Source organism: Acanthochromis polyacanthus, chromosome 5, assembly GCF_021347895.1.
Source record: "Acanthochromis polyacanthus isolate Apoly-LR-REF ecotype Palm Island chromosome 5, KAUST_Apoly_ChrSc, whole genome shotgun sequence".
NCBI lineage: Eukaryota > Metazoa > Chordata > Actinopteri > Pomacentridae > Acanthochromis > Acanthochromis polyacanthus.
In genome coordinates, this window is record NC_067117.1 from 5,146,124 (window position 1) to 5,162,336 (window position 16,213).

Consider the following 16,213-nt stretch of genomic DNA (forward strand, 5'->3'; position numbering starts at 1 on the left):
CCTGATTTACAAAGAGCAGTACTTGAACCGCTGAGCTACAGAGAAATGAATGACGCCAGCTTGTGGGTTTAACATCCAGTAAGACTCTTAAGCTAACCTTTGGTTTCCCACTCAAAATGACTTATCCTTTTATCAGGAACAGAGGAAGAAATTAGTTTGAATTGCTCGCGTCGGATCATTGAAAAATACACAGAACCCATAGTAGAATGAATGGCTCTATTGAAACAGTGTTACAGTTATCTGCACAGTGATCCTTTGAAGCCATATGACTCAAGGTGCAGCTAGGAATTGTACAACACTGCCTCTCAGTGGCCAAAAGCTGGATGCATAGACTTTTAGTTGAGTTATATTTGGCGGACAAATTCACTTTGACATTTAACCCTTGTGTCGTCCTGCTGGTCAAAATTGACCCACTTTAAAGTTTGAAAAAGTGGGGAAAAAATATATTTTCACAGTGAAACTTCTGCTGTCCACATTTTCTGCATTTTTGGGAAATTTTTGAACACTTTTTGGTGGAAAAAAGAAATGTTAAAAATGTTTCTTAAGAGCATTCATTTAAAAAAAAAAATCAACTATTTTTTTGTGAATGTTCTTAGAGAAAATATTAGAAGTTTTACGGATATATATTTAATTATTTTAGATATTTTTAGGATTTATTTGAATATTTTTACTCATTTTTTGAAAATATATATTTATGTAAGAATTTTCTTGCCAAATTTGGATGATTTTTTAAAATAAAACCTTTAAGGGAAACTTTAAAGGAATTATTCGAATTTTCATCCTGAAGATTTTGTAAATTTTCAGAAATTTGGGGAATTTCTTTTGCTGGATTCTTGGATTTTTTTCAGACAAGGAAACAATTTTTTTTGGTGCCCATAAGTGAAGACAACAGGAGAGTTAATATAAAAAATGTATAAAATATTAAGCATTCTTATATGTTTATTTTTAGGATATTTTTGGGAGATTTGTACTCATTTTTTGAAAATATTTACAAGAATTTTCTTGCCAAATTTAGGGGATTTTTTTAAAAAAAAATAAAACGTTTAGGTAATTATTGGGATTTTCTTCCTGAAGGTTTTGCAAATTTTCTGAAATTTGGGGAATTTCTTGCTGAATTTTTGAGTTTTTTCAGACTCCAAAACAATATTGTTTGGCGCCCATAAATGAGGACAACAGGAGGTTAAATATACTCCCTGACACAAGAATTAAACAACAATCTATAAATTATTTGACCTTCCAGGTACTTCTTAGCACTCTAGATCACGTATAAAATGTGTCAGCATTAAAATATTACCGGTTCTACAGGATTTCAGTTCAATACAACTTCCTTTGTTCCAGCAAAAGCTACAGCATACACACTAAATAAAAGGAGAAAGAAAGAAATTACAACCAAAGCCTACAGTTTATGCTTGAAAACAATCTGTGGAATTGGTAGGAAAATAACGCTCTAATTAATGCATTTAAATATCTAAAAACAGTCAGTCGTGCGTCTTTATATTTTCATCAATACATAGCCTTCCTTTATATCTTGCAGCAATCAGCCTGCTTGACACACACAGGAAGAGATGAAGCGCGCACACGCACGCACAGGTCCGCACCCTCTGCTTGTCTGCTTGTCATCTTCAGCAGTGACAGGAAGCGTCTGACGCCGCTAGTTCTTTTTATTTTTTCCCCTCTTTCTCGCGTTGGATGCTTTATTCGAGCGGCTGCTGATGTTTTAAACGCACCTCACACAAACTGCGACCGCGGCTCGTTTCTTTAATTATCCGGCCTGCTACTTCATTAAGTTCTCGCCTTCTGAAAGCTTCCTGAGAAGATTAAAAACTTTTGTCGCGAAGAAAAGCTGCACGTTCAGAGCTGGAGATGGCTTCTGGAGGTTTGGGGCTCACCGAGGGCCTGAGTCAAGACATCAGCCAGGAGGAGTTGGACTTCTCCGACCTGTTTCTCTACAATCCACCTGGCGATGACTTTCCTGGCTGTGATAAAGGTGAGCGTACAGTAATTAATGTTTTTTTAAGCCCTTAAGACAATACATCCGTTAAATAAGGCAGTCTTTAATTATTTTATTGGCTTTTTGTTACTAATCAGTTTTTCTCAGCTGAGAATTAAGTGATAAAGATGCTTTGGGATATCCACCAGCACTTAGCTGTCAGCTACTGATGTTAAGCACTACTGTAATCATCCCTTCATGGTCCTGAAGGAGGAGAGGTCAACTAGACCCTCCTTTCTACAAGGTGGGCCATAAGTTTCCATACATTTTATGTTGGACAACTGTATTTATATAATGTGCTCTATATGATTACCATTGTTTCAAAAACACATATGAATACGTGTTTTCCACTGTTGATGAACTTGCATTAGCACAGTTGAAGTTCTGGCGTTGGTGAAACGTTCTTTGACCTGATTTATGTCTCATATCTTCACCTGATGCACCACAGCCTTCAGGTGCCCCCAAAGAGAGCATCAAACGCCTCTTCTAGGGTATCTGAAGCATAAAAAATATACATTTTCCTATTTATGGAAACTTTTGGCCCACCCTGGATTTTAATAACGAGAAAGAAAAATACATGTGCTGTCTTTTGCTCACTTTTGTGAAGTTAAAATATGTTTTTCTTGTTGTTATAAGGTTGTTGAAGGAGAATAGGCTCTCTATGTTTGGCTAAAATATAAATTAAGATGTATATTTAGGCTATAAAGAAGATTTTGTGACATTATGTCTACTTTGAAAAGCAATCATGGAACCTCCAGCTGAAGTACAAATGTAGTACTGAGAACTTTTCAGCAAGAAATAGTCTGGAGGAGAGCTGTAGCTTTTTATGTAGCTGTACCAGTAGTAATTGTCAGGTATTTTTGACACGTGCACTCAAGTGAACCGCCTCGTTGGTCTTTGACAGATGACCCCGGTGCTCTCCTTCAGAATGACAGCCAGCCTCCTCTGCTGGTGGTCAACCATCACGCCGCGTACATCTCCACCTCCAGCCATCCAGCTTCCAGCCAGGACACCTCCTCCCACAGCCCCACCACAGAAAACCTGGTGGGGGCCGTGTTCGACTCCTTGGGGTTGGCATCACGAGCCGGCAACATCCCTGCTCCCAGCCCCAGGATAGAGATCACTCCGTCGGGTGACTCTCTCAACTCTCAGCCGGTGGATCCGAGCCCCGGCTCCAAGGCCCTGGGAGCCTACAGGGAGTGCGTCAGCCCTGCTAGTAGCAACTCCTCCACCGGCTGGCCACCAGAAGCATACTCTCCCTCCGCCTCGCCATGCGTCTCTCCTTCTGTCTTAGCCGGCTCTGGCGTGGGGTTGACTGCCTTGGACCTCTGCCCAGGCCTGCAGGGCATCCACACTTCTTCTACCCACTCCTCTCCGGGAGCTTCTCCTCGAAACAGCATCACAGATGAGACCTTTCTCCAGCCGCAGCATCACAACACGGCCGCGCCGCTTCCCCACCAACGTTCGCGTTCGGTCTCGCCGCATGGGAAGCGCTCCTATGACCAGAGCCACTCCTGTCAGGGGGGCACGCCGGTCAAGCAGCGCTCCAGGAGCCCCAGCCCTATCCCGTCGCCCCACGAGCAGCAGCAGGGCTCCTACTACATCCAGCAACACCAGCCCCAAGCTGAGTTTCAGCCCCAGGCTCAGGCCTCGACCTCGGGCCTGGAGGAGATGCTGAGCAGCCTCAGCTCCAGTCTGCCCAGAACGATGCCCTCTGCAGCGGTGAGGAGTGTTCACGGGCAGGCTCAGAGACAGGACTGTGTCTACGGAGAGGGGTACGACTGGGCCATTGAGCAGGAGAGGATAGGCAGGGCCGGACTCGACGTCAAACCTGAGACCTTCTACATGCTCCCAGCTGTGTGGAATGCTCCTCATCCAGTCCATCATGGTGGACGGTCCACATTCAGGTGTTTTGCTTGTCTTGTCTTTTCAATTAGAAATACTAAGAAATTCAAATGTAAGCCCGAATCATCATAAAGTACACCACTTTTTACCGACACCGTGAAACTATACATGAGCAAACCTGATTGCTGTGGAACAAGGTTTGAAATTTGTAAGTTTAACTGCTTGTTGTCATTTTTATTCCCTTTCGTCTCCCCATCTTTTCTCCAGCGGTCTCTCTGTGGATCCGCTGCCCTCTTTAGAGTGGCATTTACCCAGTCAGTCCGGCCAGTACGAGCTGCTGATCCAACAGCAGCCCAGATCTCACCACAGAGCTCACTACGAGACCGAGGGCAGCCGAGGAGCCGTCAAGACGCCAAACGGAGGACATCCAGAGGTTCAGGTGGGAACGACTTGTGCGCGAACATGATGTAGGAAAGAAAAGGAAAGACAGAGGCCTTTCATGTGACATATTCACATCAGAGAAAGGTGCAAAGGGGGAGTGAGACGTAGTACCTGTGGGGTGGTATTTCCTGGATAAGGCTGTGTTTGTGTAAAGCTGACAGCCATGCAAATGACAGAGTCTCACATCACGATCAGCACTCCCACATGGTTGGTTATTAAGGCATGCATTGTTTCAGTCTGCCGAAATGAGCAAACTAGCGGTTACAAATCAGGTATAGTGACAAAACATAAAAATCGACACAGGATATACTTTATTGAACCCTCCTTGTCTAAATAAAATAAAAAAAAAACGCAAAAACATTCCCCAAATTTCTGAAAATTTGCAAAACCTTCAGGAAGAAAATTCCAACAATTTCTTTAAAAAATTCCCTTAAAGGTTTTACTTAAAAAAACCAAATTTGGCCAGAAAATTCTAGTAAATATTTTCAAAAAATGAGCAAAAATCCTAAAAAAAAATCCTAAAAATATCTAAAGTGATTACATAAAAATCAGTAAAACTTCTAATATTTTCTTTAAGAACATTCACATAAAAATCAACCAAAATCCAGCAAAATTTGGTTGATTTTTATGTGAATGTTCTTAAACATTTTTAACATTCTTTTTTTTTTCCACCAAAAAATGTTCAAAGATTTCCCAAAAATGTTGAAAATGTGGACATCAGAAGTTTCACTGTGAATATATATATTTCTCCACATTTTAAACTTGAAAACGGGTCAATTTTAACCAGCAGGACGACACCAGGGTTAAATTACATAATAATCCTTCACTGTCGGCTTTCCTGCCTGTTACACAAATGGACTATGCAAAGCAGCCTTCTCGCTTTGCCAGTTAGATGTGAAATCACCCCCACAGCGCCGTGTAAACGTGGTCTCAGGAGTCGTGCGCTTTAATCGTCTTACAGCTCCCTTACATCAGCATTGAATGTCCATCTAAGTGCCTCCGTTGCCCTCAACAGCTCCGTGGATACCAAGGCACAGCTCCACTGGGGCTGCAGGTCTTCATTGGGACGGCAGACGAGAGGATGCTGAAGCCTCACGCCTTTTACCAGGTCCACCGCATCACCGGGAAGACCGTCACCACGCCCAGCATGGAGAGGATGATCAGTGGGACTAAAGTGTTGGAGATCCCTCTGGAGCCAAAGAACCACATGAGAGTGGTGTGAGTAAGACAAGGAGGCTGAGGCTGGGTGGGGAATGCACGGTTATTCAAAAAAACTTGAGTCACTTATGAGTCAACATATCACCAGTTGCCTGTGACCCCATTGAAGCAATCTGCAAACACCACTGTGCTCTCTTTGCACCTCATCTTGCAGAGTTAGAGATGCAGATAGACAGTAGCCTGACTCGCTAGTGCCTTGTGTTTTATTTTCCAGTGTACTAAATGCTCAGGCATGAAGGCTACGGCTGCTCACGTCAGCCATGAGGTTATCGTCTTTTTTGACTCCCAACACGTTGCTGTTGCTACTGTCGGAAACAAAAAAACGCATCATTTCCTGTGTGCCAGAGACTGAGTCTTTGCAGCAGCGTGCACCATCGGTTTGATGATAGTGATGTATGATGAGTCACCGAAAAACAGTAGTAAAGTAGGGCTTTTTTATTTGTATCAAAATGTCAGAAATCATTACACTGACCGAACAGAAGTAAGTTTCACCCGACGAATCATTAGAAACGGAGACGGGTTACATCAGGACGGGGATTCTGTGTGAGCGGAAACGATGTTGCAGGAAGTTTCTAACGTCGTCACACCTTTGTCGTCATTTTAGGGCCCCCTTTTACCTTCTGCATTATTTCCTACATTGCACAGGATTGACTGCGTAGGGATCCTGAAGCTGAGAAATGCCGACATCGAACTGAGGAACGGCGAGACGGACATTGGACGGAAGAACACGCGTGTCCGTTTGGTGTTTCGTGTCCACATCCCTCAACCTGGAGGAGCGCTCGTGTCTCTTCAAGTGGCTTCTCATCCTATCGAATGCTGTAAGAAGTGTTTAATTCCTGCTTAGATGAAGAACTGTTTCTGCTGGGTCATGACATCCAGTTTTGTGGACCTTGCAGCTACATTTTGGCTACAGCCTTTCTTTGGTCTGATGTACATTATTAGTAGATTATGATGTCATGTAAATATTGCTGTGTACCTGATATTACCGAGTGAGTTTGCTGACTTTATGAATCTTCTCTGCTTGTGTTACCATTACACTACGTTATCAACATTTATAATTTATACTTTATTATGTAAATGTCACCTGTGGTCATAGTGGCTTCTAGTCAACAAAAGTTACAAAGGCTTTTGAATGCTACTACATGCTGTATGCCAAGCAGTGTTCCCCTTAGATGTATCCCCACTCCTCTGTAGTCCTTCATACATCTGTGTCTTCCTGTATCTACAGCTCAGCGCTCAGCTCAGGAGCTGCCTGCTGTTGAGAGGCAGGACCGGGACCGATGCTCCGTACATGGCGGTCAACGGATGGTCTTAACCGGACAGAATTTCACATCCGACTCCAAGGTGATATTCTCAGAGAAGACGCAAGGTAAGATTTTTTTTTTTTTTTTTTTTAATAACATCTCCATCCATTGGATCTCTTCAATTCCAGTCTCTGGAGGTACTCGTATTTCCTGGCTGGTAAAATGTTACAGAAAGTCACTGCTTCTAGTCAAGAAATACACGACCATTCAACAGTCTGGGGTCACTTAGAAATGTCCTTATTTTTGAAAGAAAAGCATTTTGTTTCAATTAAGATAACATGAAATGAATCAGAAATACATTCTTGACATTGTTCATGTGCTAAATGACTGTTCTAGCTGCAAATGTTTAATGGAATATCTCCATAGGGGTACAGAGGAACATTTCCAGCAACCATCACTCCTGTGTTCTAATGCTACATTGTGTTAGCTAAAAGGCTAACTGATGATTAGAAAACCCTTGTGCAGTTTTGCTAGCACATGGATAAAAGTGTGAGTTTTCATGGAAAACATGAAACTGTCTGGGTGACTTTTGAATGGTAGTGTAGTCAAATGCATAAACCTCATAATAACACAGAACTTTGTTTGTTTTTATGAGATAAAAAAAATGCTAATCAATAAATAAAAATGCTACAGTCTTGTGTGATCATTGTACAGAGTCGGGCTGCCAAACAGACTCTGCCAACCAGCACGCCTTTAGGAAAACTCAAATAGAAAAGTGTGAAAAGTTCAGTTTTGGTGGCCTTCTGGTTCCGCCATAGTTGATGTCTTCATATCAAGTTAACCAGCTACTGGCAGTGGGTTTGAACTTACCGTCTACACATGAAAGTGTTATTATTATTGTGATTGTTATTTGTCTATATTTAGATCACAACCTGTTTTTACGATTAAAATAGACTAATTATTGCTTATGTGGCTTCTCAATATCCTGCTCAGGTGTCCACCCCCACAACTAGTAATTGTATTTTTAGATGATTTGCATCTTAACAGGGGAACATCAGCTTTCAGTGACGCACGACTTCCTCCAGCCCCCACTTTTAACTTTGACAGAAAGAACCACCGGCTCAAACATTAACAGTTTTTCTGTCGGTGACAACTTTTTATTTATTTCTAAATGGAACTTTCTCACCTTGACACTGCTCCTCCTGCCCACACAATATTGTAAGGCTGCATGGTTTGAGAGCAGGATAGGTGTAGCTGAGTGCATGTGAAGGCTCCTTGTTGCTTGGCGTGGGGTTTTATGCAACAGGATGTGGTTAGAGAGACTGATAAAGATTCAGACCCAGAGCAGAGGCTTTGTTTTTTTTTTTTCACTGCGTGGGTAGAAAACAGAAACAGCAGGTAAAAACTGACATGGGACTGAAACACTAAACCAGACATAAAAGAGAAGTCTGTTTTCCACTGTGAGCAGATGTGCTCACTGTCAATTACAGACATGATCATTATAATCGGATTTCTTGTAAATCCATGTTCACGCAGTCAGACGTTTTTACTTTTGTATTCATTGCATTATTTTTTTTTTTTTACATCAACTCCCAGTTAAAAGTTTGGACACAGCTTTTCATTCAATGCTTTTTATTTATTTGTATTATTTTCTACATTGATAGATAGATTAAACCTTTATTAATCCCATAATTTACAGATTGTAGATTAATACTGAAGACTAACACCTTTTTGTTTGCAACATAATTCCATGTGTGTTCTTTTGTAGTTTTGATGTCTTCAGTATTAATCTACAATGTATAAAATAATTGGAAAAAACCATTGAATGAGAAAGTACACCCCCTGTCAAAAGTTTCAGGGCACTGTCTCATTCAAATAAAGTAGAACCTGACCTAAAACTTTTGACAGGGGGTGTATTTCATCATATGGATGTGATCAGGGCAGGACTCTGATCATACATGTAAAGTTTCAGGCAGATTGGAGCATGTTCAGGGCATTTACACAGCATTTGAAATTTCATGGCGAAGGATCAAAATTCCAGAGGCCGCCACGGACACGCCCTTTGATTTTGGAAAAAGATTTTAATACCTTTGGATCATTAAGGCCTCCTGTATGTACTGGCTGAATTTGAGGTGAATTGGAGTTTCCCCCTAGGAGGAGTTCACTCTAGAAAAAAATAAAAAATGGGCAAAATCTGACATTCAACGCAAAATAGCTCACTTCCTGTTTGGTTTGGAATGTGGCTGTCACTGACTTTTTTGTTCAGCCTGATGTGCTGCATATATGTACTAAATCTGGTAGATACACCCCCTGTCAACAGTTGTAGGACAGGTTCTACTTTATTTGAATGAGAAAGTGTCCTAAAACTTTTGACATGGGGGTGTATGTGCAAACTTTTGACTGGAAGCATACAACAATTATTTGACTGTGGAAAATGTTGGACAAGGAGCTTTAAATGATATAACTGTCTGATAAATAAGAGGCTACACTACACTGAGCAGCTGATGAGCCTGAGCATATCAAAACAGATAACATGGATTGGTAAGATGGTAATAAAATTTGAAAACTCGCGCTTCTAAAACCCAGCAATAGTCCAGCATATAACCACAACATGCTTCACATTAAACAAGACATAACAGGTTAACTATTGAGCCTTACAGGAGCTGCATTAACACCTGCACACTGTATTGCTTTTGCTTTCAGATGGGCAGCAAATCTGGGAAGTGGAGGCCACTGTGGACAGAGACAAAACCCAAGCTGTAAGTTAACTTCCCATGTTTGTAGTGAGCCTTGCAATAATTTTACGTAGCTCATAATATCCTGCACCGTTTTTCAGACGCTAAATATTCACGCCAACATTGTCTGGTACTATGAAGCAAACACAAAAGCTATGACCCAGCTTTTCTGACTGCCTCAATATGCTAATCAAATGTCGTAATATTCACGGAATTATTTTTCCGATTCAGATTTTTATCCTGAAATACACAAGGGAAAGTTTTTGGGGGCAGCCCACGCCTATCTGTTTCGGCATGAAAGCGTGGCTGAATGTTTTATTTTGCTGCTGTGCCACTAGAACATGCTGTTCGTCGAGGTTCCTCCGTATCGAGACCGAACCATCTGCCAGCCGGCCAAAGTCAACTTCTACGTGATCAACGGGAAGAAGAAACGCAGTCAGCCTCAGCACTTCATCTACACGCCAGTGAAAGGTGTACATCATTGACGTTTATAGGAGGAACAGCTGCACCTTGAATGCTTGAGTAATAGGAAGGTGACTGAAAGGTTACCAGTTCCCATCAGTGAAGTCAGGGTTGTGAGGACACTGATCTCTGTCAGCCTAATGCTGAAAGACGTGATAACCCACACTTAACCGTTCGCCTTATCTCATTCATGTCAGTAAGTGACAGCAGAAAAAACACAAAATGAACACTAAAATAGGTGTAATATTGCTGAAATGAGGAACTGAGTCAAAGTCAGAGGAAATTGCAACATTTTAGCCAGATAAAATCTGACGGCTCTAAAAATTTCAACCTGAAAACAGCTTAGCCCTTATCCAGCTGAATATTTTGCACAGCTGTTTTACAAGGAATCTGTTCACATCCTGACAAATCAATCAGCACACCACAGCCCCAGCGTAAGCCGTGTAGGGGCGGCAAATCTCTCAAGAGGAAAATGTGTCACTCTGCTACTGTTTTCACTAATCCGTAAACACCTACGTGACGTACCCGCAGATGAAATGCCATCGTGCTACTTGGCAGATTTCGAAGGGCATTCCAAGAAATTCACCCCATATCTGGTTTACGTGGAAACATAGCTATTTCTGCTTTTGTTTAGGCATGTTGAGGCTGATCGGGCATCCGCCATCAGTGTGCGAATGTGTGTGTGAATGCGGTGTAGAATGTATAGTAAAGCACTGTATAAATACAGACCATTTTAAAAATAATAAGGTAATGATTTCAGTGTTTTATCGTGAAATGTGCTGGTTTGTTGGTGCACCACTTTGTCCCACACTGAAAAAATCTTTAATACTGAATGGATTGCCGTGAAACGTGAGGAGTACATTCACCATCAACAGGGATCCTGAAGATTTTGGTGGTGATCTGATATTTCCTGTGGTGCCACAAGCAGGTCAAATTTACATACACATACAGAGTCAGCCAACAAAATGTATACACACGTTAGGAAAAGGAAAACTGGCGTAAATATTTCAATATCAAATTTATTCAAACACTACGAGATTAATACAAGTTACCTTTGGCTTCTACAATTACAAGAGGTGCTCAAAGTGGTGGCCACTGGTTTCAAGACATTTATGTTGTAGACGTCGCTTGTTGATGTTGTGTTCATGAAGGTAATGCAGTCTGTTGGGAAAACATCGTACAACAGTGCACAGTGTTATCGTAAGTTGATCAAACTTTGAAAGAGGTATCTATATGTGTAGAAGTACTTATCCAAATTAAATATTTATGCAAGTTTTTCTTTTCTTGATGTGTGTATACATTATTTTGGCTGACTCTGTGTATACATATGAAGAGTTCATTTGCAAAAACAGGCAACTCCGTTTTCAGAAAACTCATTTTTTTATTGTTTACTTGAGATAATAATAACACTAATAATTTATTTTTTTCTCTATTTTGTCATGTATTTTTCTACTGAGTCAAATCCACTCAACTTCAATTTGATTGATATTATCTCAAGTAAACAATAAAAAAAAAGTTTTCTGAAAATCTATCAAAACGGAGTTATCTGTTTTTGCAAATGAACTCTTCATATTTAATGAAATAACTCAACATTTACAAGATACATTGGGACAATTTAGCTTTTGTAGATTTAGAAAACCGTTTCCAATAACATTGTTTCCATTTTATCCACAACTTTAGTTTCTGTTCCAGTCGGTACTGTGATGATTGACCCATACTATTCTCTTCAGGTGTCAAATAACCTTGCTCTTCTTTTTTCAGCCATCAAAGCAGAGCCTCTGGATGACTATCAGTTGAATTCATACGGCTACTTAGAAAATCAGCCTCTGACTGGCATGTCAATGAAGTCCCTCTACCATCACCTGGAGCACGAGAACAACCTTCAAGCCTTGAATGTTCCCTCTACCCTCTACCACCTAACCACCGTAGACCCCCGAGCCCACGTGTTGACCACTGACCCGCTGGACGACCAGCCGGTCTACTTCCAGTCCAGGGCTGGCGCTCTGATCAACAGCCCGGTGCTGTACCACACCGCCAACCAGCATTACAGCAACTGCAGTCCCGCCCTGCTCGGTGGTTCCCCAATGGCTTCCCATCCTGCCTCTGCTCCCAGCCAGTGTGTGAGTGCTAGGACAGCCGTTGGCAAACTGAGTGAAGGCCCTCAGGTTGGCGATTCATTCGAGGCTTGTTTGGTGTCAAGACATCAGGGATTCGTGCAGACAGGGCTGCCGCTCGGAAAGTCGCCACCCTCAAGATATGTTCAAGGTCAAGCCCAGGGGAAGGCTGGAAGCCGGGTGGAGCCAGTCGGGCAGCCTCTGGCCCAGATCGGCTCCGCTAGAGGACACCACGAGGAACGAGCTCCAGAGAAGATCACGGTCAAACAGGAGAACCTCAGCTACGCCTACCTGGAGGATGGTGAGTGTTGTCATGCTTTTGTTAACCCTCGTGGTGTCCTGCGGGTGAAATTGACCCGTTTTTAAGTTTGAAAATGTGGAAAAAATATATATTTTTGTCCACTTTATTAACATTTTTGGAAAATTTTTGAATATTTTTTTGTGTAAAAAGCGAAATGTTTAAAAAAAGATTCTTCAAGAACATTCACAAAAAAAATTCTTTGTGAATGTTCTTAATGAAAATACTAGAAGTTTTACTAATATATATGTAATCACTTTAGATATTTTCAGGATTTCTGCTCATTTTTGAAAATATTTCCAAGAATTTTCTTGCCAAATTTGGGGGAATTTTTAAATAAAAGTTTTAGGGAATTATTAGAATTTTCTTACTGAAGGTTGTGCAAATTTTCTGAAATTTAGGGAATTTTTTTGCAGAATTTTTGGATTTTGTTTTTTGGAAGGTCACAATATTTTTTGGTTCCGGTAAATGAAGACAACAGGAGGGTTAAGGGGTCATTATTCTTCAGATGGGGTATGGGAAAATGGTTGAACATGTGTATTCCTCTTACACCTTTCCTACATCAGAAGTGGGGGAGCTGGCGATTTTTATAACCTCTGTTCGGGCATTCTCATTTCATGCAGAGACTGAAAAACGACTTAAATTTCATATCATGTCTACAGACAAGATAGTAACACATTAATATAATATATAATAGTTTTTTCTGGGTTCAGTTTGTCCAGTTTAAAAAGTTTTTAGCACAAGATTACTGTAATATTCTAAAAGGATATAGACTGTGCTATCAGAAAAGACAGAGTACACTAATATATACACTGTGGAATGGGTGTTTCCAGTCTGCAGTGCATACTAGCACACTGCAGCTGTACTACTTGCAAATCCTTCCTTGTGGTTTTCTGTCGGGCCTCTCTATCCACTCTCCTGTCTGTTTCGTTCTCACTCACTCTCACTCACTCTCGCTCTCTCCCACACTCACGCAAACACGCTCACTTTCTGAAGCTTCATGAGCACACTCGGTCTCATTTGAGTTACACAGCTTGCTTTTAATTTACGACGTGTTTGAGGATAATGAGCGGGACACAAGCAACGGCGCAAAAAAGCAAAAGAACGTGTGATTTCTCCTGGCCGTGTTTGCTGTGCGAGAAAGCTTCTGTTTACACCTTTGTGATGAAGGACAGAAGCAGGAAGTAAACCGTGTAGGCAAATACATGCAGACACACCTGTGGTATATATTAAAAAAGCAGCAATGTTCTTTGTTCTGGTATCTGATACAGACTGGGGCAGTAGTTGCAATTTAGTTAACCACTGATGAGTGTCATAAACACATTAGATAAACGCTTGATCCATGCAGACATTGCAAGTCATCACTGGATTGATTTATGTTGAAATTAGGTCATTTCACAGGGGGGTACTGGTGACTGAGGTCTGTAAGGCGCCAACCACAAACCTCAACACTCTTGGTTTAAGTCTGGTCGAGGACCTTTTTGCATTTCCCACCCATCTCCCCCTCCATTTCCTGTCTATTCTACTGTAAGACTTTAAAATACCCAAAGAAATATGCCTTTGGCGACTCCTACTGGCAGTATCTAATAAATCATAATCTCCTGACCCTCAACAAGTAACATAATAGATGAGGTTAAAGCAACTCCAGTTTTGACTGAAATGGCCGCTTTTATTTCTTATCAGATTTAAAAAAAAAAAAAAAGATACAAAGGAGCTTTAACCCTCGTGTCATCCTGCGGGTCAAAATTGACCCGTTTTAAAGTTTGAAAATGTGGGGAAAAAATGTATTTTCACGGTGAAACTTCTGATGTCCACATTTTCAACATTTTTGGGAAATCTTTGAACTTTTGTTGGTGGAAAAAAGAAGTGTTTAAGAGCATTCGGTGGGAAAAAATCAATGATTTTTTCCCAAATGTTCTGAAGAGAATATTAGCAGATTTACTGATATATATATAGAATCACTTCAGATATTTTTTACGATTTTTTGGAAGATTTTTACTAATTTTTTGAAAATATTTATAAGAAATTTCCTGCCAAATTTGGGGGATGTTTTCAAAATAAAAGTTTGAAGAGAAACATTTAAAGAATTATTGGAATTTTCCAATTTAATGAAATTTGGGGATTTTTTTTGCTGAATTTTTGGATTTTTTTCAGACAAGGAAACTATATTTTTTGGTGCCCGTAAATGAGGACAACAGGAGGGTTAAATATAAAATGTATGTAAATCAAACATAACCTTTCACAATATGAGATAAATTCCTTTAAACTGCTACCTGAAATAAGTGTCTCATCTTGACTTATTAAATGCTGTTGTGAACATTGTAGTTGCTCATCCTTATTTTCAATGTTTTCCAGTGAACGACATCATAAGAAGAGACATGACAGGCCACAGTGGAGAGTGATCCTGCAGCCCTACATCCACCCTGATGTCCATCTCTTACAACTGTTTAAGCAGCAAGCGTTGTCTTGAGGCATCAGGAACCATTTAACATAAAATCCTGATACATTTGGAAGAAACTATTTGTAAGAATTGCTGGCAGGCATTTTTGTCAAACAGAGACTGATCCAATTATAATCTTGTATTAAATTTATGCCAGGATTACGTCATGTTTCTGTAGAAAGGGTGGTGGTTTACTGGGCACTTCTCTGCCAACGATCACGCCTCATTTCACTCCTCAACATTTTACATCAGCAGTGGCTCAGCTCTCCGTTAGCCTTCATGTTAGCCGTACATTTTAGCCTTTCAAAGAGAATAGAACATGCGTCTTACCTTATACTGTGCATTTATTTTCTTCACTTTAACCTATTTGACTTCTTTGTGTTCATATAATTGTACAATTGCTCTTTGTAAGCATGTAGAAAATATTTTATATTAAATAAATTCTGTTTATATGAATGAATGAGTCTGAGTATTAATTGTAAGTATGTTAAGTGCAGGTTTGAAGTGAAGATAAAATCCAATATTCTCAATTTACACACTTAAAGTGTTTTCTTAAATACGCATTACTTTGTTTGAGTTGTTGAAAAACTGTCCATGAATCAGGCAGCCAAATTATTTATATTTTATATCATATTTTATTATAATAATTTCTATGAATAACATACTTCTGTTAATATTGCATGAGGTTCATCTGGTAATGTTTACCAAATGCATACTAAAATAGATGACTAAGGCCAAAGGAAGGGTTTCTAAATTTTATAAGGTCTTCACATTACTCTATAAATTGTCTTGATTATAACATATAATGCCATATACATAAAAATTTAATTGAATTAAGATGAAAATAAGACTGTTGACCTTCATCTCAAATCTGCTAGCATTGACTCCAATCCTCTGCAACCCAACAGAGGATAAAGCGGGGTAGATAATGGATGGGCGGGTACTTCTTTTAAAGAAATGTTTTTTAAAAAGGTGGCACAAATGATTTTACATCGTTTTGACTAGAGAAAGAAAATAATGTCCAAATATTAAAATATACATTTTGTGTAAAGAAGTAACAGACTCATTCAAATTATCGATTTTTTTAAAAGTTAAATTAATTGTGCCTGAATTGCTAAGCTCAATTTTTATGTCGATAGCAGTAGTGGAAAAAAAAAAAGTTACAATATTGCACAATAAAATAATTGCAATTAGAAATGCATTTGAATAAAAATAACAAAATTTTCTAATACTTAGAAAATGTTCATTTTTCATTCAGGCTATGTCAGTGATTATTCTTGTTATTATTGATTTATTTGTTCATTTGTTAATATACTGATAAATTGCTGATGAGGTCAAGAAGTCATCTGTTGTAGGCACGATTTTTCAGATATTACAGATAGATAGATAGATATTTTATGGACTCATTGGCGTTTGAGCCTGTATA

The 16,213-nt window shown here is 39.9% G+C and overlaps 1 protein-coding gene across 1 annotated transcript; it reads left to right on the top strand.

Moving 5' to 3' along the window:
- Positions 1 to 1,638: 1,638 nt before the first annotated feature.
- LOC110958742 (nuclear factor of activated T-cells, cytoplasmic 2-like) lies at positions 1,639 to 15,243 on the top strand. Its single transcript, XM_022205418.2, has 10 exons — positions 1,639 to 1,987; positions 2,895 to 3,897; positions 4,103 to 4,274; positions 5,292 to 5,494; positions 6,140 to 6,312; positions 6,723 to 6,863; positions 9,442 to 9,497; positions 9,812 to 9,944; positions 11,697 to 12,350; positions 14,703 to 15,243. The coding sequence occupies exons 1-10, from the start codon at positions 1,864 to 1,866 to the stop codon at positions 14,747 to 14,749; spliced, it is 2,706 nt and encodes a 901-aa protein (XP_022061110.1). The 5' UTR covers positions 1,639 to 1,863; the 3' UTR covers positions 14,750 to 15,243.
- The last annotated feature ends 970 nt before the right edge of the window (positions 15,244 to 16,213 follow it).

Excerpts from the sequence above, each read along its gene's own strand:
- LOC110958742 (XM_022205418.2), top strand. The coding sequence starts at position 1,864 with ATGGCTTCTGGAGGTTTGGGGCTCACCGAGGGCCTGAGTCAAGACATC. Across the intron at positions 3,898-4,102 it reads GGTGGACGGTCCACATTCAG|CGGTCTCTCTGTGGATCCGC; the intron begins GTGTTTTGCTTG and ends TCTTTTCTCCAG. Across the intron at positions 6,313-6,722 it reads TTCTCATCCTATCGAATGCT|CTCAGCGCTCAGCTCAGGAG; the intron begins GTAAGAAGTGTT and ends CTGTATCTACAG.